Source organism: Haliaeetus albicilla, chromosome 4 (genome assembly GCF_947461875.1).
Source record: "Haliaeetus albicilla chromosome 4, bHalAlb1.1, whole genome shotgun sequence".
Taxonomy (NCBI): Eukaryota; Metazoa; Chordata; class Aves; order Accipitriformes; family Accipitridae; genus Haliaeetus; species Haliaeetus albicilla.
In genome coordinates, this window is record NC_091486.1 from 47329401 (window position 1) to 47352781 (window position 23381).

At 47.9% G+C, this 23381-nt stretch overlaps 2 protein-coding genes across 4 annotated transcripts in view; one reads left to right on the top strand and one right to left on the bottom strand.

Annotated features, from left to right (window-relative positions):
* The first annotated feature begins 336 nt into the window (after positions 1-336).
* Positions 337-8920, top strand: HTR6 (5-hydroxytryptamine receptor 6). Its single transcript, XM_069782391.1, has 4 exons — positions 337-434; positions 1394-5090; positions 6725-6883; positions 7153-8920. Exons 2-4 carry the CDS (start codon positions 4362-4364, stop codon positions 7570-7572), a joined length of 1308 nt encoding a protein of 435 aa, XP_069638492.1. The 5' UTR covers positions 337-434; positions 1394-4361; the 3' UTR covers positions 7573-8920.
* Positions 8921-8980: 60 nt separating this feature from the next.
* The window catches only part of TMCO4 (transmembrane and coiled-coil domains 4), a 42275-nt gene continuing 27874 nt past the window's right edge, over positions 8981-23381 (bottom strand). For all 3 annotated transcript variants that reach the window (XM_069782388.1, XM_069782390.1, XM_069782389.1), the window contains exon 14: positions 8981-11279. In XM_069782388.1, coding sequence (XP_069638489.1) covers positions 10947-11279 — 333 coding nt within the window. In that variant the 3' untranslated portion in view covers positions 8981-10946. The remainder of the gene's footprint in view (positions 11280-23381) is intronic.

The following is a 23381-nucleotide window of genomic DNA, read 5'->3' on the forward strand; positions in this document are numbered from 1 at the left end:
ACCAGGACACCAGACGGGACAGCAGCGCAGGAGGGTACAGGGCATGGGAGAGCGATGGTTCCCTTGAGTTTTCTGCTGCATTCAATTTGGGAGGAGGAGGAGGGAGAGCCGCTAAAAGGAAAACCGACCCTAAATACTCAGCAGATGGACTGCATGTGGACACAGGGAGCCTGCACATCAGCTGTCGCCCAGGCGTGGTTGTACTCTAGGGCCCTTAACACTGCAGCCTGGAGGTTTAAGGGCTGTCTGGTCCCACTTATGTGGGAAGTGCGTGGGGTCTCTGCGGGATCATGCAAGCTTTATCAGCTCTGTTGCCACTAGGTGACACTCTTGATCCAGCGTGTTTGGTGGCATCCAGATGTTCATGGCCTCCAGGAGTGCCTCTGGACTGGAGGAAGGCGAACTTGGACGTGGACATGGACATCCCTTCGTGGGTGAGGAGAGGACCCAAGCGCCTTGGCTGAAAACCAGTGGGCTGTTTCCAAGGGCGTTTGGATCAAGCATTCCCTGGACAGGGCAGAGCGTGTCCTTGCAAACCTCTGCTCCCACTGATGGCTGGCTGCCCAGCGTGGTTGTGCCCTCAGAAGCGATCAGATGATGCTCCCTTGTCTGAGCCTAACCCTGAGGAAGGTCCGGTCTGCTCCTGGAGGGGCAGGAGGCTGTGCTGTGCAAGCAGCCAGCTCTTATTGCCCCTCTCTTTGAGTCCCAGGCTCTGGGGGCTCTGCACAAGTTTGGAGAGCAGTCCTCCGGGTGGTGAAGCGGGAGAGGGTTTGTGTTAAGGCAGCAATTGCTACGACGAAGGGCATGGGCTGAAAAGGAAGGACCCTGGCAGGGGTGGTGGTGTCCTGTGCATTAAGATAATTTTTTTAGGCTGTGAAGTGTCTTAAGGATGGGAGCTTTACTGGAGAGCCAGGAGGCAGGAAAAGGTTGAGAAATCCATGCTGTCACCAACCACCATCATGTGGCCCTTTTATTGGTGTATGGTGAAAACAGGAGCTGGATTTAGCAGGGGGACTGTTCCTATAAACTCCCGGAGCTGCAGTTCAGGGTGTTGGGAGCAGGATATCTCCACCTCCTTTCGACACAACCTCAGCTTCAGTGGAGGCAGGCAGTGGAGGGCTGTTCTGCAGATGAAAACACAAATCTTTTAAAGATAGCTAGCCAGGCTCTGCCCAAAACAGGCCCTAAGGAGCCATCCCAGTTAAAAGATGGAATGAGATCCTGAGAGTAGATTGCACTATTGGAGTCCGCTGTGTTAAGCACTGAACTGCCTGGATGTCCTCACCGAGGTCTCTCAGCCTTCCAGTTTTACTCACTGTGGCTCACCAGCCCTTTCTTTGCCATGTTGACATTTGGGTGGCTGTTGACAACCTGGTTTTGCTTTCCCTGCTAGTGGTACTGGAGAGCAGAGCTGGTGGAAACCATGATCCCCTGCAGATGTGTCCAGAAACGCAGCGCAGGGGAGAGAGCACAGAGGCCAGCAGAGCTGCCGGAGCAGAGAAGCTTTTGCAGGGGCAACGGTAGGATTTGGACCTCATTTTAAGGCAGGTGTTTTTTAAACACATTTTGCTTCGATCGATTCAGATTTACTTCCCCAGCAAACACATCCAAACCAAGCGTGCAAAACCTCCCACATACCTAGTTGTGGAGGACACACTCCTGAACCAATCTCCTTCTCTGAAGCAAAAGCTCTGGAGATAAACTGAGATGCTCCTAAGGTTGGGGTGCAGCAGGGCCGAGAAGGAAGCATGGCTTTGCACTGCGGCATGACTTCCTTGCTGAGCACTAGTGTGGACCCAGCTGGGATAAATCTGTGCTGCTGCATTGATTTATCCTAGCTGGGGAGGCTGCCGCAGTGTGGGCTTGGGGTGGGTTTTCTTGCTTGTTCCCAGCACAGATGGGACGAGGAAGTGAGGGTTTCCTGGTACAAGCGCTTTTCTAAAGAAACCTCCTGCTGCGATCAGAGCCTCGCGTGTGTGTGCTCTGCCCTGGGATGCCTGCCAGGACAGAGTGATGCAGAGGTGGCTGGGGAGGTTTGGCTGGGAGCATCCAAGGAGAGGGTCCTGGGGAAGCAGAGGGAGGGCAGATGCCACACACAAGCTCCCAGGAGAGCTTGTCCGGGTATGAGTGACAGCAGCCATTTCCCAGTGAACAGCTTTCAAGTGGCACGGAGATCCTGGGGGGGCAGTGGGGTGCGTATGGGCTGTGTCCATGCACAGAGGTAAACCCTGCTTTGCATCTCCCCTGTCCCTTGCTCAGAGACCTGAATTGCCCATTCGGCCACTGAGAAAAGCACGACAAAGTTGTTGAAAAGGTGATTAGAAAAGTAGATCTTGGTAAAGAGACAAATTTCTGTTCCCAGGTGGGCGGCTGGGCAGCACAGCCAGTGCTGGGGGTGCAGCGGGACAGGGCTGGTGGAGCATGCGGTATGCACAGCTGGCGTTCGCCCACACATCTGCAGCAGCATCTTCCCAGGGGAAGCGTGTTAACGAAAGCTTTGGCGGCAATGCAGGAAGGAAAGGACAGCAGCTGGCAGTGTCTGGCCCTCTGACCGCAGGGGTAGGTGCCAGGGGCAAAACAGAGACACACACAACGGCTCCAGTTTGTGCTGGAGTCAGTGCCCTTTGCTCTGGTCTCCCCCCAACAGAAATTGCAGCCATTTGTTTGAAGAAAAAAACCCTTTCGGCAGCTGGCTAATTAAAAAAACCACATCAGTCCCTGCCAAGTACCCTGAGGTACTGGCCCTGAAGCGCAGAGGTGGTAGCATGGGATACCAAACAGCACTTAAATATTCAGAAGCGTCTTCTGAACTAGAGGGGATGAAGCAGGACCGGCTGGGTTCTCTGACATGTTGCCTCCCACTTGCCAAAGGGCAAGTTGCCTTGGGTCCATCCGGGGTTGCCCCTGCAAAAGCAGGGTCTTTGGCTGCGAGGCCAGCCCAAATAACCCCGGAGCAGAGGAGCAAGACTCCTGGCTGTCCTGGCGTGAGTGCAGCCATTTCCCTTGGCTTCTGCTTGCACCCTCCATCCCTGGCTGCAGACTGCTGGAAAATCAGCCAGCAAGTCCTTTCCGTGCCTCTGGCTGCTTTCTGAGCAGGCAACTGTGGGCTGTTGCATGCAGGGTTTGTTGCTTTTTATTTGGATTTGCAAAATCTTGCTTCTTCTCAGCTGGCACAGAGGATAGAGCCTGGTGCTCGGTGCTGCCGGCTGGGCTTAGCTGCAGACCTGCTGGCCTGTGGGTCGCTGCCCACCTGCCAGGTGAATGCAGGGGTCTCCCGTGTTGGCAGAGGTGGCAGGCGCAGGGGAGGCAGAGCACGGTGCTGGCTGTTTCTTTAAGGCGGAAAAGGGAACTCTCTGGCTGCCACTTTGTGGAGTTTTGACCAGATCCCTGTTTTCATTAGCATTTCATTTCATCTCCTCCTCTCCCCCTCTCCAGCCCCACCTCCTCCGAATCGGCATCTCTGCATCTTTTTCTGTGCATCACAGATCGGCAGGTAAAAGTCTGGCTGGCACCTGCACGCACACACACACTCACGCTCACACACACACCCTTGCATGCTGGACGCACCTCTGCTGGGGGAGAGACACCTTCCCACGCTCCTGCGTGTTGCATCTTCCTCCTCATGGGCGAGCTTGGCTGGGAGCATCCCTGTACTCGCCTCAGGGCTGCTCTGCCTCTCCCTGCTGTCTCTGGCTGCAGCAGCAGCAGAAGTCAGGCACCGAGCTGCTCCGTGGAGCCCCGCTGCCCCAGGGAACAGAGCTCTGCAGGTAGCCAAGCCTGGCTGGAGGGGTGAGAGCTAAGCCTCGGAGCTCCAGAGCATCCTCAGCATCTGAAACGTCCTGGGATCCAGAGCATCCCCAGCATCCAAAGTATCCTGGGGTCCAGAGCATCCCAGCATCTAGAGCATCCAGAGCATCCTGGGGTCCAGATTATTCCCTGGTCCAGCACATCCAGAGCATCAGAGCACCCCTGGCATCTCGAGCATCCCAGCATCCAGAGCATCCCAAGCCTCCCTGGTGTCCCGAGCATCCCCAACATCCAGAAGCAGTGTCCAGGGACATCCCAGCACCAGAGGATTTGCAGGGATGAGGAAATGCCTGGCTGTGAGTAACGGGGAGGGGAACCTGGCTACAGCTGATCGGCTCCTGGGAATGTCACTCTGCCCTGATTGCCAGTGAAGAGAGGGAGTGGGGGAAGAAAGGGAGAGGAGGAGGAGAGGAGAAAGGAGGACGGACACAGACCAGGGAGAGAGAGATGGTACTTCTTCCCCTGGAGCTGGCTCTGGCGATGATCACCTAGCACAGGTCACAGCCAGAGAAGGTCCCCCCAGCTCCAGAGCCAGCCCTGCCGCCTGGCTCCTCATGGAGGGCGATTTGGGGGCCCCCAACGCCAGTGTGCTGGGCGAGCGCTCGCTGCTGGTGGGGAGCAGCTGGGTGGCTGCTTTCCTCTGCTTCATCATCCTGCTGACCACGGCAGGGAACTTCCTCCTCATCCTCCTCATCGTCACCCAGCGCTCCCTCCGCAACACCTCCAACTACTTCCTGGTGTCCCTCTTTATGTCCGACCTGATGGTGGGGCTGGTGGTCATGCCGCCAGCCATGCTCAACCAGCTCTACGGCCGCTGGGTGCTGCGGGGTGACTTCTGCTCCCTCTGGTACTCCTTCGACGTCATGTGCTGCAGCGCTTCCATCCTCAACCTCTGCGTCATCAGCTTGGACCGCTACCTGCTCATCATCTCCCCCCTCAAATACAAGCTGCGAATGACCTCCTGCAGAGCCCTCTGGCTCATCCTGGCCACCTGGACCTTGGCTGCGCTGGCCTCCTTCCTGCCCATCAAGATGGGCTGGCACGAGCTGGAGTTCGAGGTCCGGTCCCCGAACATCACCTCCCAGGGGGACGAGGACCAGTGCCGGCTGCTGGTCAGCTTGCCCTACGCCTTGGTGGCCTCCTGCCTGACTTTCTTCCTTCCGTCTGCCGCCATCTCCTTCACCTACTGCCGCATCCTCCTGGCAGCCCGCAAGCAAGCGGTGCAGGTGGCTTCCCTCGCCTCCAACGTGGCCACCGCCACCACCGATGAGACCGTGCCCCAGGTAAGGTGGCCACAGGGACGTTGCTCCTTGCAGACCCCCGTGATTTGGGTGCCTGGGGTGTTTCTGCCTTCCAGATGGCCTCGGGGCCACAGCCGGCAAAGGGCTTTGGCAACCAAACTGCAGGGAGGGAGATTTTGGGCAACATCCACCTCCCCGATGTCCCCCGAGGTGCCCCATGTCTTGTCCCACCAATGGTGGGCTTCTAAGCTGCTCAGGAGCACAGAAACAGCATGAGCAGAAGCAGAGAAATACATTAAGATACAGGTGAAAACGCTCAGCAGCGCAAAATAAATGCAGTTTCGACCCCCTCTTGGCTAGCATTATCCCAAAGGGTTTTAATCTTATCTGACTTTCCACTCATAAATCTTGGCCATGGTGGGTGCGAGACATATGGGGGAGAAGGAGTTTAAATAATAGCAAATACCAAATTCTGGAGAGCACCTTATTTTGAACAGCCAGCTTCTATTTTTGTTACCTGGTCTATAATGGGAACTGCAAAATACCTCCTTACTCGATTGCTGGTTAAACTTGTGTGTGTGTTTTTTATAAGCAAAACGTGGCTGCACTTGTTTGCATTTCTCTGGGAGAAGGTAATTGCCACTAAATCTAACAGCTTTAATTCCCTATAATAGGCTTTATTGACCTCGTATCCTACAGGGAAAAAGACAAACTTAATTGCCTTTAAATACCTTCATTTAGTTTGTTGTTCTCTCTCTGTTAAGAAAGGAGCCAGGACTCTCTGACCTGGGCAGCTGTCCCACACGTGATAAGATGTACCAGACTTTCAAAAGGAAAATGAGAATCAAAGAATAAACAGACAATATCATAAAATGTTTATTTTCTCCCCGGATGCCAGGTTTTTGGACTCTACAAACACAAACCGCCACAGCCCTATGGCCCCAGTGCTGCCCCACTCAGGGGACTGGGGGATGCTCAGGTGCTTTGCTCGGCCATGGAAAACCAGCATCCACTCCCCGTATTTCAGCAGAGGCAAGTGTCCCAGCAGATTCCTAGGACGCCCAAATCAGCTCAGGCAGAGGGTGAGCTGAAAAGAAGGTGTTGGTCAGGGAACCCTCGAGTTTCATCTTTTTAACTGGATTTTTGTTCTTTTTTTGGACAGGAAGCTGCGTGGCAACAGGGCCTCGTTTAATTACGGCGGAGGGCTGAGATAATAACTTAATTTTAGATTGCAAGAGTGGATAGAGGACTGAGTTAGTTACGGTGTTTGCAGGCTGAAATGTTTGACGTCCTGCTTTTAAAAATATAGTTTGCTGCTCTAATCAGCAGCTAGTGCTGCCTCTTTAGGGCACGCTTTATCCTTACCAAAACATTGACCGAGTTGAATTTTTCTATAAAAGAACCAGCCTAATGATAAACCCCCTATTTTACAGTAAAAAAAATAAAAATACTCTCAGCGTTGAGGGTTTCTATTGCTTCCTCTTCCTGATTTATGGTTCGGGGACTGCAGTGTGTGCCATCCTCCTGCCCCTTGCAAGAAGGGAAACAACAGCAGGGTTTTTTTTGCAGGATTTGCAGCACCAAACGCCACTTTTCTTGGGTGGGAGGCTGGTGCCGGCGCTGGCGGCTCCGACCGAGGGAGAAGCGCTCACTCACCGCTCCATCTCCCACTGCAGGTTCCCTGCGCCCCGAGCCAGCCCGCGGCCAGCAGCGAGAGCAGAAGGTTCGCCAGCAAGCACAGCAAGAAGGCGCTGAAGGCCAGCCTGACGCTGGGCATCCTCCTGGGCATGTTCTTTGTGGCTTGGCTCCCCTTCTTCGTCACCAACGTGACACAGGTAAGCACGTGTGGGTTTTTTTATGTTGAGTATTCTAAAGCTTTTCACTTTGAATCCAGCTGGGTTGGATCTCAGATACCTGCAGGTCTTGCTGGAAAGCCTCTGGGACCAAAGATGCAATTTCCCCAGGGAGCAACAGCAAGGAAAAACCCTTCAAAGGGGTTTTGGAGGGTTCCTTCGAAAGGGAAACGTTGGCATGCCTGGGAAACTGCTCTGGATCGGGGCCGAGGTGGGAGATGCTGCTAATCCTTGCGGTGTCCCCCCGCCAGGCAGTCTGCAGCTGCGTCCCGGCCAGCTTCTTCGACGTGCTCACCTGGCTCGGGTACTGCAACAGCACCATGAACCCCATCATCTACCCGCTCTTCATGAGGGACTTCAAGAGGGCCATGGGCAAATACCTGCCCTGCTGCCGGCGTTTGGGGGAGCCCCGTCCCAGCGCCATCTCCCTCTCCATGAGGAACTCCAACAGCGGACCCCGTGCCGCCACGTCCCTCAAGAACGTCCTCACCTTGCAGGCTGAGACCGACTCGGTTGACTCCGGGGTGCTGGGGAACGAACCCAGCCTGCTGCCGGCTGGCAACGGTCCCACGGTTCTCCCGGCCCCCAGCGCCCGCTTGGTCAACCTTTTTGACATGGAGCACTCGGACACGGAGCTGCAGCCCAAGCAGCTCGGCACCCCCGTGGCCTGAGCGAGGGTGTCCCAACGGGGGGTTATGGACCTCTGTGTGCTGGGAAGGATCCCCCAGCCCAATGCAAACTGTCTGGAGGGCCAATTTGCTGCAAGACACCTCCTTGCCCACGCATTGCTGGTCGATACCCTCTTCAAACGCAACATGCGTCTCCTTGGAGAAGACGTCGTCGCCGAGCACTCCCGTGGGTAGGTTTAAACAGCGCAAAGCCACGTTTTACTGCTGAATTCATCTGCCTTGTTTCTCTCTCTTTCCATCCCTCCTTTGCTCACCGTCACCAATCCCTCACCCTTCTCCAAGAGCTGCTTCTCGTGGCCTTTTCATCTCCGGTTAGTCTGAACCTGGGACTCCAGACCCTTCCGCCAGCCTGTGTCTCCCTAAACTTAAACCAGGGCTTGGTTTTCAGCTTCCACTCACGCAGCTCGGCAGATCACCTCTATCATCTCACCAAGTGCACCGAGAGGACCAGTCGAAACCACATCCCGTGACTCACAGACAAGAGATTTGGGGCTGCTTCAGTCCACAGAACATCACGTCTTCTTGGAGTTTAATTTCCTTGCCTGATTTGGATTGTATCTGTCTTGGTTTCCTGTGAAAGCAGTGAGTTGCAACACAGTGAAACCATTGTGTTTAATCATGAACAGCCTGCGCTACGGGGGATTAAATTTGATGCAAAACGTTCAACGCTGCTTTTTGGATATTCAGCAAGGGTGTGGGTGTTCGACTTGTTTGTGGCTCTATGGGTATCCTGACAGTAGTAAGTAAGGAGATAAGCTTCCCTTTAGATTTCATCCTACAGGTTCCTATTTTTGGCATATGACCATCATACTTGGCTCTGACAATCCATCAATTTTTAGATGATGCAAATAGAAAATATACTATTTTTTCCCCCTCAAATAAGAATCTAAATGAATATTGCCTTTTAAATGACAATGCCAGCCTCCCCTTCCCCCCAGCCATAAGCAGAGAGAATAGTGAGTAATGTGGTAAGCGGGCACTTAAAAAAAAAAAAAACCAACAAATGCTTTTAGCAAATTCTTCCTCAAGTGCCTTTCAGATGCAGAGATGGGTTGGTAGTTGGTTGCTGTCCCCTCCCTGGACTTGTACCCTCCAAGCTTTGCTGCCTGTTTCTGAGCTCACACTAATGAGTCTGACTGTGCTCCTGAAGCTCACGATTATACAAACAAGTACAAAGCATCCGTAGGATATGGGATGCTGGAAGAAGCAGCCACATGCCAAGCAAGTCTCATTAGGTTTCTTTCCACGTTGCCCACATACGTTCCAGAACTGAACAACAAGTGTTTTTATGACTAACTTGTCATTTATTTGGTACAAATCCCCTTGCAACCGACGGCTGGCCCAGCGATCAATGATAAGTGGCCGTGACAAATGGAGGACTGAGCATAGGTTCAAACATCAAACTGTTTAATACATTTTTGCCACATATCTGTGGACAGATAGCTTGGGTTTGGTATCAAGCACAAAGATAAATATGTACATCCTTCCACAAATGGCTTTATATAAAACCATACTTTGACTACAACTCCAGTTAAAAAGGAGTAGAAAAATACACGATGAACTCTGAAAGTCTGTTAGGTAACCAAATCAGCAGACACAGGCTTCAGGAGATGAACAGAGAGAGACCACTTCTTCAAGCCACATGTTCAAAAGCAATAACACGTTACTCTCTCATTGAGCTAATTCTTGGTAAGAAGGTGTTTGCTTGTGGACAAATCCTCTGATGCGGTGGAGAACTCGTATCCCTTTCCTGCAGCCAACGGCATCAACACCGACCGGCAAAACAGGCCCGTCACTGTGGGATCCCATAGCCTGTCCTGGAGACGGCTCCCATCGCTCGGCAGCGAGGCACCGCTTGAGAATCAGAGCGGAGCAGGTCTGAGCCTCCCTCAGCGGCAGGACTTGGGGAGAGGAAAAGCTGGGCACCGTACCCAAAGCTGCCGTGCATTGCCAGGTAACGCTGCCACCCCCAGAAACAGCCACATTTTTGACTTCGTGAGACATAAGCTACAGGTAAGGTTTTAGAAAGCTGGGGAAAGAAAGGAGAGATGGTTATTAAACTAGCTGCTGGAACGGGGAGGGAGGAGGAGGACACCGTGTGAACCAAAATCGGAAGCTGCAGTCGCGGTATTTCCCCTCTCGTGAGTCAATGAGACCTTCCAGATCTGGATGTGGGAAGGTATTTATACCATCCGGCACTTGTTTTAAAACAGAAGAAACACAGAGGTGTTCTCAGAAGGGGGTTTATCCTCCTGCTAGATGCGTTTTCTTGGGCTTAGCAGCAAAATAGGCCAGAAAAGGACCTTTTATGGAAAACGTGGATCAGTCCCATACGGTTTTGGAAGACTCTGCATAGCAGGGGATGTAAAGCACGGTCCCTCCCTCCAGTTTGAGACTGGGGGAGAAGAGAGTGGATGCCAATTTGCTTTTATGGAAGGAGGTAGAAATCAAACAGACTGATGTTTATCCTATGCCAAGTATTGGTTTTATTCTAAGCCAATTAATAATATGTCTAGAGGGGGCTTTTAAGGCTGGAGATGTGTGTGGGACACAAAACGAAAGTCTCTGTGGGTTGCTGGCTTGCAAAGCCTGGAAGGAAGTTTCACAAAGTAATAAATCATAAAAAGCCCACTCTGTTTCTTCTGCTGTCTTTCACCTAGGGACTCAAAGCATGTTTCTAATAGTAATGAGGCCTCGAACACTCATCGCCCTCAGCTTGCAGATAGGGAAATGGTCTTGTTGATTGGGAAGTGCCCAAGCCCTGGCAGCAAACCTGCAGCAGACTGGGGAAGGAAGCCAGGTAGCCTGAGCCTTTCGCCTCCCCAGTTAGCAGAGCTGAAGCGCGAACGCTGAGACGTACATAGCTGGGCAGCCAGAGCCTGCAACATACCTGCTCACGTGAAAACCAAAAATCAAATTGACCACTGGTGGAAAAAGGTTTTTAATTTCCTAGTGCCAAGCCCCTCTCCACGATATGCTTAAAAATACCCACAAAGCCACCTGCTTTCCCAAGAGTTACATAGCAGAGACACAGTCCCTAATGGTGACAGCTGCTTCCCTCAAGAATAAACCCAGTTTCTGCAAGGAGGGAAGTGCCACCGCTTCTGGAGGAGCAATGCTGATTCAGGCAGGAATCAGCCCTTTCTCATCCGTGGGAGATGCCGTGGGCTGCTGTTCCGAAAGCTTTGATCCAGTGCCATGCCAGTGCCATGCTCCAGGCTCGCAGGATGGTCTGAAAACTGCAGCTACAGCTCTGCTGGCTCTACCGATACTCCTTTGGGAATCCCAGTGCAATGGACGGTGCTTTGAAAGCAGTTTTACTGCTGGCTGAGCATCTCTGCCCAACATGAAGAGCTCTAATTTGTTCCTTCACCTGCTGCCTGTTTCTTGCTGTCCCCGCTGTTTGAACAGTCCAGGTAGGGGAGTGAGGTTTCTCCCAAGAGATAGCTGGGGGAATCATGCTGGTGAGCATGGCCAGCTGGGAGAGCTTCACTGTCAGCCGCGTCTTCCTCTCGCACAGTATTTTCCTCTTTCCGAGTCTCACTGCCTGCTGCCCGCTGCGATTTCTTGGCTAGAGGGGAGAAAAGACTGCCGCTGCCCTTCTCTTCCAGCTGACACTCCCTGGTTTTAATGCCCACAGCTTTTAGGATCGTGTCCATTTGCTTCATGTAGTCCAGATGGCCATTTACCTGCAAGCAACAACGAGAGTCCTGTTAGAAGGGAAGCTGTGGGGAACCCAGCTCAGTCAAGTCCTTCATTTCAAAAGCCACCACTGCCGTGAGACTTGGGTTTAGCTCTGAAAGGCTGGAAGAATGAGGTCTGAAAAAAGCAGTTGTCCACTGAATAACCTGAACTGGCTGCACCCTTCGTGGCACACGCTGCTGCCAGATTACTTTTCCTCTAAGATGTGTATGTTTAAATGCTTAGAAATTGCTGAGTTACAAAACCCCTGATTCTGGGTGCCACGAGGGTAAGAGAGGAGGTGATCTGCCATGGTGAGAGACACCCAGGTAGGAGACAAGTCGTCTTAGCTCAACTCCCTGTTCTCTGCTAAATCACGTGTCCTCCCTGTGCCTTAGCTCCCTTGTAAAAGCAAAGCAAATATTATCTTATTTAAATTAGGATATAGTCATTAAATCTCACAACAACTACCAAGCGTGTTAAGGTTCTTGGCTGGAAGGTGCACTGATCTGTCCCACACCATATAAAACTGAGAGCCTGAGAGTTATGGGTTCATAAACCAAATTAAAGTCAACAATACGTGCAAAACCCCACACATTTTCATTGTAAGATGATTTCCATGATAAGATAAACCCTTCTGAGATGGATATTGGAATGCACCCTTCCAGTCAGGGCACAGGAGGGAGAGAAAACCTCCTCTGCAGGTTATTATTGTCATATGCTGAAGGCTACCTGGCTGGAAAGGCAGAAACTGCCTTCTCTCTTTCAGGTGTCCTGTGCAAGCCAAGCATTTGAAGTAACGATAGCCAAGATCCTACTAGAGACCAGCCTTCAGATCTCCTTTGCTGTTGTACTCACAGCCAAAATGGGAGGAAGCCCTTGTGAGCGCAAGGTGGATTTATAGTGGGTTTTTCTGTGGAGAGGAAAAGTGCTGTCAGGCTGAATTGAGGCTATTTCCATGGTACACTCACCAGCTAGCCTGTAGATTTCAGCAAAGATTAAGGGGTATGATTTGCATCCCAAGATATTTTAGCATCTTTGATAAATTCAATTTCTAACAGTTAAAATCCCTCCTGACCCAGCCAGAAAGCTGTCTCAGGCAACACTGCCTCGTATTTTCCCAAATCTTGCTAGGAATACCCAACACCACAGTCCCAGGTTTCCTGCTTCCCAGCCGCGTGTACAAGTGCTCCAGGAAGGGGCTGTCTGCTCGTACAAGACGGTAAGAGCTCTTTGCAGAGGTCTGCAGAGAAACCCAGCCGTGGACGCTCTGCTCACCTCCCTGCCAGCTCAGTCTGGGAGGCTGGCTGATGCCTGAGCAGTCCTTCCTTGCTATGCCAGCAATCAGGGTTACCAGCACACCTCTACCCAAACCTAAAGCAAACCTCCTTTCCTGCACAGGCAAAATTCAAACCTCCTAGCTGTTTGCGTGAAGCAACTTTTGAGTGGTAACATTTGGATGCACTTAGGACTTGGAGCAAAATGAAGGATTTAATCAGCACGTTAGTAATGCAATATGTGACTTTAATCAGTCCAGATGGCTCAACAGGCTCTTGATGTTTACAACAGATTAGTTAATTAAAATAACCATTGAAGGACTAACGGACTGGCTGTTAAGATGTGTACATTGTTCTCTGAAAAAGTATGAACCTTTTACTACTCAGTAGGGGGCTTGGGGTTAAAGAAAGGAATGAGCACAGCGTGGGACAAGGTGGAGAGAAACAAGAAGGAAATGGACTTGCTGGGAGGGGTTGCTGAAGTCTCTTGGTTTGCTGTATTCTGAAACCTCTACAGTCATCACAATCTACCTGCCCCGGTCAGCGCCTGGGGATTTCTCAGCCTGTTATGTTACCTAGTCATTAGTCAGAGAGAACAAATTTCCTCTGTCACCCTAAGGACAAGAGTCTCCTAACTCCTCAGTATCCAGCAGCTTCCACTGGAACAATGGGGAATTCCTCTTCCTTGAGCACCACCATCACTGAGAGACGCTAGGTATGAGCAATTCTGAAGAGCTGAGCCTTTTCTCATGCAGCTAAAAGAGAAGCTGAGACCTCCTGAAAGTCTCTCCCTTACTGCAGGTCTGCTAATACCTCTAAATCTCTTCAAAGGAAACTCACTTCTGTTTTCAGGATAGCCCCGGAGAGGATTCCATAAAGCCAGACCAATGCAAGCCCTGAGAAGCATAAGAGGAGGTCGTACTCTTCCTCTGCTATACTGTGACATTAAGTACTAAGCCATCAGCAAAAGAACAGCGAACAAATTGCCTTGCCACTTGAAAGCTATGAAGCCATCCTGGTGGAAAAATTCAGTGATTCCATCTCTCAAAAAGCCTGTTTTCATCTGCTGAATTCTTCTGCTGGGTAGGCTGTGCTGGAGAAGAGATGGGAACATCTATAACATTGTAAAGGACAATAAAAACTTTAAAGGGAAATAAACAATAGTTTGAATATTTGTCAGAACAAAGTGCAGGATGAATATCAGAATAAAAGGAATAGGAAATTGTTCTTGTAACCACAGCAAATAATATTTATGCTTGTTATAAGGAAATGAAAGCAGTAGGGTAAGTTTATCAGTGTGCTTAGGTGACTTCTTCTCTGTTATATCTGATTTTATGGTTCCTTTGACTCATTGGAAAACACAAGCCAACTGCCTATATCACTAATTCTGCTGCAGGACTACAGCACCACACCAAAAGATCTCCAAAGGACTACAGATGATAGCGTTGCTCAGGTGGATCAATCAGTCAGCTGAAAGGAGCTGTAAGTTCAGTAAATTCAGAAAGGTTTTCAAGTTCAAATCCACCCAAAAGTATAAAAAATGTCATTAAGCATAATCAGCTGCATCTATTAAATTCAAATGGAAGTCTTTTTATTTGGTACAATAAATGCCTCTGGTTACGGTGTCATAAAAACACAGTTCAATTTACGGGAGCTTTGAAAACAAATAATGCCACCCCTGGGCCTGCAACCAACCCACTGGTGGCCACTGTACCAAGGCGAGCTGTGAGCTCTGCAGCACAGATGCTGCTCTCCGTGTTAACGATATCAGTTCTAGATGGAGAGAGACGGGGGACAGAGATCAGCGTGTCTGAGAAGAGATGGTAATGGAATCAATTTGCAGTTACTGTGCAGCTCTCTCCATTAGCAGTAAGCCGGTGCCATCTCCACGGCTCCACTCAATTGCCTTTGCGGTTGGTTTTCCCCAGCATTGCGAAAGAACAGATAAAGCACCAACCCAGGATGCATCCAGCTCTTTAGGACAGAGGAAGAATCAGGACTTCTCTCAGGTTTTGAGCTATAGGAACGCAGAGTGTACCCCATAGCCCAGGGGGGATGCCTGGGGAGCCTGCCAAGTGGTGGACGGAGAAGGGACCTGGGAGAAAGGAGATACTATGTACAATCCTGACTCTGCCACGGACTCGCATGAGCACAGGCAAAGCTCTTACTCCATCACAACACTGGGTATCACAATGACATTACTCCATTTGATATGGCAGAAGTCTTTGCTCGCTCCAGAGCCAACTGTTTTAAGATCCTGTCCGCTTTCCTTCAAAAAGACCTCCTCCACCGATTCCAAGCGGCCAATGCAAAGAGCACACACCGGCTCCGAAGCCTGGCCCAGATCGCAAAGCTGTTTGCTTTGCAGGGCTGTGTAATTTGCAAGAGCTCAGCTGAAAGTCCCTTGGCCTCTCTGCTACCTGCAGGGAGAGATAAAGGACAGAGCTCCTAGGCTGTGCCTTCCTCCCGTTCTCCTTCACTGAACGTCCTATGGATTCACAGAGAATTACTGAGGAGCACGGGAGGCATGCAGCATGAGCAGAGGATGCACAGTTACCCTCTGCGACTCCACAGGAGCACAGGCCATTAATATGGCTGAGAATTTCACCTCTTGGATTTGTTTTGAGCCCATCACATCCAAAGAGCAACTTTATCATGCAGGAAAAAGATACCCTCAAGTTAAAACGTCTCTCCAGAGCTTTGTTATTTCAGCAGGAGCAGTAATGACAACCTTGGAGGGCATCACAGTTGCAGGATTCCCTTTTGACAAATACTGTCTGCTTTAATAGAAAATGGTATTTTGTGGGGGGTGAAAAGAGTTAATAGGGTGAGCTGCAGTTTCCGAAGCTCAGATAATAATCACACCTCACTTTTCAGCAGCCCTTTCTTCCCGCTGGTGTGTCAGACACTTCCGTGTACACACATAATGAAATGCAAACTGCCTCCGGGTGGCATATCTCAGCAGACCCAGCTCAGCAACTTCTGTTATTGCCAGTTCAGCTCTTGGGTTTACTCTCCGTTTCCAAAAGTGGCAGTGAATTTGTCGTTCAGGAAGAGAACCGGAGTGCAACCCTGTGCTCTGAAATAAACTGCCAGCCAGTTTTGGGGTAGCACTGGTAATGAAGGGAAGAAACTCAAATGCCACTATTGCTTTCCAAAAAATCCTCAGTTCTGGATACTCCCTCCAAACCCATGCAGCCCTCCTCTTCCAGATGGTAGCAAAGACTGATTGATTATAGGACTCCCAAGCTATGCCAGATTATCACTCAAAATGCAGTCATCTCTGCCAAGCTGGCAGGCTCCTCTGGTCAGAGTTATTCCCACATGTCAGCCTAAACCTTAATTCAGAGTGCTGGGTATGTCTTGCATGATAGAGAGCATTCAGCCTGGCAGAAAATGTCCTATCTGTTTTCCACAGTTTTCTGGAAGCTTAGAGCAAAGACCTGACATTGCCCAGGCAGGGGGATACGGTTGGACCTGGCAAAGGCCAGTGGCAGAGCAGATTCCTGTCATGAGAACCAGAAGAACATTAAACGAACCTTGAAAGATGCTGTGGCTGAATGAAATTAAAATAGAAATAAAATTCTTCTGTTTGGGTTCTTAGAAAACAATGTCTTCCAAAAGTGAGGACAGTGAACACGTCCACTAATTCGGAAGCTGTAATTTAAATGGATTTATTAAAAAATGTGAATTTGGCACCTGTGGCAAGGCTTCCGTTGCACTATACGTATATCCTGAGCATCAGCGGCTGTGGCTTCCAGCAGAAGAGAAGCTAATAAAAATATATTTGAGGAAAACTTTATAGAGCTGAATTTATTTTGAAAATACTGTCAATGTCATTTGCATTATTCCTCTTTAATGTTTCTATTTCTGCTCTGAAAACTGATGGAATAAAGGTTGGAGCATGATTCAGCTGAAGCTAATAAGCTTTGCTTCTAAATCATCCCTTCGCACAATTACAATTCTCGTGCATAGAATAAGTCATTCAATTCTTATTTTTCTTCTCGTTTAAAAACTAACTTGACCAGTAAAAGTTCTCCTTTAATTACAGCGATATTTCTTGAGCAAGATTAATTTTTACATGCAGTCATCTTCCAGCCATAACTTCATGATAAGTCATTGTCACCTCTGGGACAATAATTGAGGGACATTACCCTCAGACAGCACTAGGGCCAATTTCACACCAATGCAATAACTTTTTCCAAGGACTTCTTCCATCAAACTTTGATATGTTTTGTGGGAATATGTTGATGTTGAAAATTCTGAGTAAATACTGGGGGTTTTGCTGGATTCATCCACTGCTGAAAAACTCTGCCAGCTTTACTCTCAATTTACCTTCACCAATTCCAAGAGGACTGTATGATGGAAAGGAGTAAAATACAGAATATAACAAGAAAACAGAGGAAGTAAATGGAGGAAATCAGTTTTGGAAGCCTGAAGCTCTAAGGAGGTGAGATGGAGAGCAGCTGTACATCAGTGATGATGGGCAGGACAAAGTTAGGATGAGGGAGCTTCATAAATTCTGAATTAATAAGAGAGCCCTCGAAGGAGTTTCAAGGGAAAGGAGCCTTCACAAATGTCCTTCTGCTGACAGGTAATGCACTCCACACACCAAGCTAGCCAGCTGAAGGCAACAGCTGCTTCCATGAATTTTTCAGCTGTTTGCAGAGCTGCTGTTGACTATTTCTTTGCTGATGCTCTCACTGATGACTGCCAGAAGTGGAATCAGTTCTTTTCTTTTTAGCTATTAGGTTGGTGTCTGAACACTCAAGAGTCTTTCCAGCTATATCAAAGTTGCAAAACATGCCACTCACTTTTAAGGTGGCTATAATCAAATACTTATTTTTCAGTGCTAAACCAAGTGGAAATTATTTAAATTGGATGGTATAAAGAATGTTTTAAAAGGCCCAGCATAAACTGTGCATATAATTGTCACTGGGGAATAATTTAAACATAATCTCTTGGGCCTCGGAGGAAGAGAGATCCCCAAAAATAAAGACTGGATTGATATATCAAACTGGACTGTTCGTAAAAATAGCAGATATCTGACATGATAAACTACAGCAGCCGACTAGTGACCCAAAATATCTGCTATATTGATCAAGTCAGGATTATGGAGAATTTTTCAAGAGTCCAGATGAAAACACTGAGATAAGATTCAGTCTCCGTAATCAGGATGATGTAATAGGACCTGCCTGCGGCAGAGGATGACTCCTCTGTAACACCAAAAGGGACTGATCACCGTTCCTCTCCCCATCTTGCTCTGGGAATACACAAGATTTGGCAACGTTACCATCTTTGCGGCTTTCAAACCAGCTTCTCACCTCAACTCCACGAAACAAAATCACTTTTGGTTAACTAAGGGAATTTTTGCCATCTCTGGGGACAATGACCTGTTCTCAGCTTACTCATCGGGGACAATGACCTGTTCTCAGCTTACTCATCCCTTAATCTCCTTTATGAGTTGATGGTAATAATGTCTGGGCAAGAAGTCCTGGGCATTTGGGAAATTTCAACAGCTATGGAGTAGTGCAATCTCTCTCCTTAGCAATGCCATCTCCTACAAATCCATCACACCAGGATCTGCAGCAAGTTTAAGACCTTACCTTACGCTGGTGTCACGGGGGCAGCAGGCAGTGGTAAGCTTCATGGTATTTCAGCTACATTCAGCTAATATCAATAATACATGCTGTTGTAATTGCAAGATCTCAAACACATTAGCTGAAACTGTGCTACGGGAGAAAATCTCACGTACACAATGTGTCAGCTAAGTCAGCCTTCCCCTTGATTAACGCTTTTAATTGGATGTTGCAACTGAATTTTCTTTCCATGTCAGCTGAAGAGGTTAGAAACAAAGATCAAAACTGAACACAAAAAATTATACAGAATTAGCATTTGTGTTCCAACAAAAGACAGGAAATAGAAAGCTAAATTTTCTATCTTTAATTCACCTTACTGTGCTTTGTGTAGCCACTCTTGCAGAATCAAACATTATTAACACTACTCAGGGAGAACTCCCACTGCTTCTGCTGGCAGTTTTGCTCAAGTAAGGTCTGCATGATCGGGATAGCTGCTTGCAAAGTCAACAGCTACAAACCTGTTCACTGCAAACCTGTCAAGAATGGAGTCTGCACCGTCTGGCTTTGCAAGAACAGTCCTATTTTCAAATGCAAGGTGCTCTGATGTGTAAAGTGTAAGAGAAAAATCTATAAAAGGTGGCAAGTGATGCAAATTGTTACGCTCCATGGGAGAAAGATGTAATGGTATCAAAACTTTGCTGCTTACTCAAGTAGAATAGCAAATTTCCTATGTTGAATTGTATTAGATGTAAACATAAACCACCTGTGAATCTTTCTAAAATGTGGCACTTGGTAATCTCAGCTTTTCTGAAGGAGGGGCGCAGTCCCAGAAATTCAGTTTTGCTCAGGCTAGTTGGTATGTCCAAACACTGTATGCACTTGAACAGATGTTGTGGAAACCCACCGTGAAACAATACACACATGTTCCAGGCACAATGGAGGAAAAGGGAAAATTACTTCTATAAATCTGCAGGAAGGCCACACTGTTACAGCACCACGCTGCTTCTGAGTGGCAGCGTGTATGTGAATTTTGGCACCAGCCTTACAAAAAAAAAGCTCAAGGAGCACTATAAAATGGTTCTCTGCCTTTTAGAAGCAGCTAAATATCCCCAGCCTCCCAAAGAGTACATCAAGATCGAGCAATACATCTGTGTTGAAGCAAGGAGGGACACCAGCCTTTGAGTTTTTGTCTGCCACTAAGCAAAAACAAACTGCAAGTTATTAATGGCTCCATTTGCACTTTTTTGGAAAAGCTTTTTCAGTTTCTTCTTCTGTTCTAAGATACTGACATTGCCAGCACCCTCCGCTTGCATCCCAAAGGGAAAAATGGATTTAATATGTATTTAACGTGTGATTCTCAGAGATCCCAAATCAACAGCAAGAAGGATCATAGAAAACTAAGCCACTGATGACTCCACGGTTGTAGGGACATATGAAGAGGAAGAAATCATCCCTGTGACCTTATAGCCTAGCAGACAAATAGACGTGTTTTCACAGAGACTTGCATGTCCCCCAGGTGTGAGAGAAGGGTCTCCAGGCTCTTTCGAGCCGCTGCCTGAAGCTGAGTTCTGCTCCTAGCTCTTGCTGTTCTGATCCTGTTAATGCCTGTCACCTTGGGAGGTGGCACTGCTCGTTTGAAACAAGTGAAACAAAGGTGTAATGAGGCACAGGCAACCTTTTGCCTTTTGAACTCCCTGGGGTTCTTAATTAATTCACATCTTGTAATCACAATTAATTCTTTGCTGCAAGTCTTGGGAATACAGAGGAAAAACCCACAGTTTAATGCATTTGGGGGAAAAAACCTGACTCTCAGAAGTGCCAAATCAGTTGGATTTCACAAAATTCAGACTTTACATCTGCTTATGGTATTTATGTACACTGTGTACCTGCCTGGCTGAAGGCCAGACTGCCTTGAACCTGTTTGCCTTCCCTCATAATGGGAATACTATGACCCTCTTCTGAGAGAGCTTTTGGAAAGACAAATCAGTTATTCTTGGGTTTTAATCATTGTCATAAAGAAAGCTTTCCCACTGCTCAGTTACAGCAGCAAAGAAAAGCAGAGGTAAAAAGCTTTTGAGGTATCTCGGAGGGAAAAGCAAAGGTGTGTTGATGTGCGATAACAGATCATTCTAAAAAGAAGCTCTGTTGTTTTGCCTTCCATTGTGCAGAGATGCTGCAGAAGAACATGGCTGTGAAATGCATCAGCGTGTTTTCTCTATGTACCATTGCAATGACTGCTCTAGAGATTAAAAAGTACCTTGTATCTTTAGTCTGTGGGCTGTACAGAACATGGCTCTGGCACTCCCCATGTTTGCGTAAGGAGGGGTTTACTGTCAGTTGGTGTTGCCGCATGTTATGTTTACAGGAATTTGTGAGCGCCAGCAGCAGGTAGGCATCTGCCATCCGGACAACGTGTTAATGAAGAATAAGAAAAGGAGAATTTAGCTGCCACCGAAAGCATGGGAAAAGAAGGCATTTTAAAGTCAATGCAAAACTTAATCATAGCCTAAAGCTCTTTGAGAAAATTTTCACATTGGACTAATGAGAGAACAGTACTGCCTTCTGCAATAATTGTCACGATCCGTCCATGCTCTCTACTAGACTTCTAGCCAGGCATTCCTACTGTCCCCAGGCTTGCAAGTTCATCCCTGGTTTCTGCTGCAGTAAAACTGCCCAAAGAAACTTAAGCACCTGTTCTTGACTTGTGAGCCCCGATGAAAATGCTCTGCCTACATTCTGACTCTGAGCATTTCTGCAATATTCAAATGTTAATGCAAAATGTAATCTACAATATCCCATTTGAACAAACAGCAATCAATCTAATACACTACAGCTCAATTACTTCCTTGGTCTCTGTAACAGGTGCTGTCAAATAAATCTACTGAATAAATCAGTCCCATTGTAACCATTAGGAAGGCTTTTATAACTGCATTTGCTGAGTGGGAGGACATTTTTCTCTCAGTTTTTTTACTGACAGTCAGATAAAAAACATACTAATCAAGAGAGACATGCAATAAATGCCTTGGAGGTGAATTCCTGTTTATACTGAGGTCTCTTAGTCCTCCACTCATTTGAGGATTCTAATGCTACCTCAGCAAAGAGAACCAAGCCCTTTGGATCCAGTTCAGTTTTCATCATGGATGGGCTGGGAGGTGGCTAAAATACTGAGGCTGCCTGCATAATATTTTCACGCTGAGCACCTTTGCATCATATATGCTTTATTCTTCTATCACAACTTGTGCTTTCTTATTCCTGGCAGTAGACTCATGGGACCTCCAGCAAGAGCATCTGCAGGGATGGAGCTGGTCCCCATTATAGAAAATATAGTACTGTATTTGCAGCAAAATCCATCTTTTCTTTCTTGCCGCTTTAAAAAATATTGTCCCTGAATATTTCCTTCCCCATTCTTGCTCCTTTTACTTTTAAAATGTTCATCAGAATGCACCGTATTTCTTTTCATAAAGCTCCATGGTCTGGAAAATGGATCAAGAGAACGACACCTACTTAATATAGGTTTTTCCCCCTGTGAGGGTTGTTCTTTTTTCCCCAAATGCTTTGCAGTAAGATTAAGCAAGTGAAAGTGTCAGCTCTTTCTGAAATGAGAACATCGCTGGGATTGTCTGTTGGCATCAGGCAGCACGGATACAGATGCACAACAATAGAAGATTAGCAGATAGCAGCTCTGCAACCATTATTCATTTAGCTGAAATGTAAATACTGCTCCTCTGGGGGAAAAATGGAGAGGCTGCTGTGAGCCAGGCAGGATAAAGCCTGCAGGACTCCAGGGGGTTTCAAAGTTCAGGAAGCAGAAGGTCAACAGAAAGAGGGTCTCTGAAGACAAGTCAAAAAGAGGAGAGTAAAGACGGACTGAACTAACAGGAAAAGTCACCCCAGTGCCAACACTGCTTGACATCTTTGGCCATTTTTCTTTTCATGCCAGTACAGATGTCATTGCTCACAAGCAACTAATGGCAACTCTGGGGATGGTGAAAAAATGGATGCGGGAGCATGTGAAAATGCTAACCAAGACAACCCAGTAAGATGCAAGATACAAGAACAGCTACAGTGCTGGACCGTGTTTAAAAGCCTCTACTACACCACTTCCTTCTGGGAAGCCTATATTTTGTTCTGCAAAGTCTCTATTTTATCTGTACAGCATTAAGCGCTGTGTTTTTTGGCAAGGGCTGTACATAGCTCAGTTATAATGAATGAAATGAGCTGGTAACAGCTGGGTATTTATAGGCCTAGCGGGCTTGTGCTCCAAAAAATCTGAAAGCACTTAAAAGTGCCTTTGGCTCCAGAGCAACATTGACGGCCCATACCTGCTCATGGGGACAAGTCAAGGCAGCAACAATGACCACGGAAGTATCCTAAGCTTTGTGCTGAGCATCTTCCAGTCCAGTTTGCAGAGAGTGAAAAATGAGTTAAAACATTAAGATATGGAAAAACAGGATTGCATGTCCAAGATTACTGTGAATATGAATACACAAGCTAAGTTCTGCATGATTTTCTGTGGAAGAGCTCACTCATGAGTAAAGACAAGGTAATGACATCATTAGTTTGCTTAAGGTAATTGATTTGAATATTGCTAGACATATAATACAGTGGCTTATCATTAATGACACCAGATAGCTTTGAGGAAACTAAATATCTACCAGATACAGAGGTGAATCTCTTCTGCTTCCTGGAGACCTACACTCCAAAAAGGCAGCAGCCCAGGTCTGGACCTAGCAAACCAGCCATTAGTATCACGGAGTTTCTGTAATTACAAACTGGTTCCTGCACCACTGCGTCAATGCAGCCCAGGGGACCAAGGTACAAGGCCTATGAACTTGCCCTTGTATGAACCAGAACAGTCTTGAAGGCTCCACCAAGATAAGATTGCAGGTTGTATCTGCTCCACAGTCGTGTGTTTGAGCTTCGAGTTTCCCAGCTGCTGATCCTACCTACCTGCTGATCCAGGGCTTGCAAGACAGCAAGTTCTTTCTTGGAGAATAATGGCATTTTCTATCTCCAGTATGAGAAGTTTCAGAACCAAAATACCCGAAACATATCCAACAAGAGAGGCAAATTCTCATTGTTTTGCTCAATACTGAGTGCTGGCTGGGCCAGCAAAATCTATAGGGAAGTCTGAGGTGAGATTTATCTCAAAGAAAGGAAAGAGGGACAATGTACATAGAGATGCTCTCTTCAGTATTCTGTCTTCCCCTAATCAATGAGTGTCAGGTTACAATGCTGCAAGAAAAGGACAGAT

Excerpts from the sequence above, each read along its gene's own strand:
- HTR6 (XM_069782391.1), top strand. The coding sequence starts at position 4,362 with ATGGAGGGCGATTTGGGGGCCCCCAACGCCAGTGTGCTGGGCGAGCGC. Across the intron at positions 5,091-6,724 it reads CCGATGAGACCGTGCCCCAG|GTTCCCTGCGCCCCGAGCCA; the intron begins GTAAGGTGGCCA and ends CTCCCACTGCAG. Across the intron at positions 6,884-7,152 it reads TCGTCACCAACGTGACACAG|GCAGTCTGCAGCTGCGTCCC; the intron begins GTAAGCACGTGT and ends TCCCCCCGCCAG.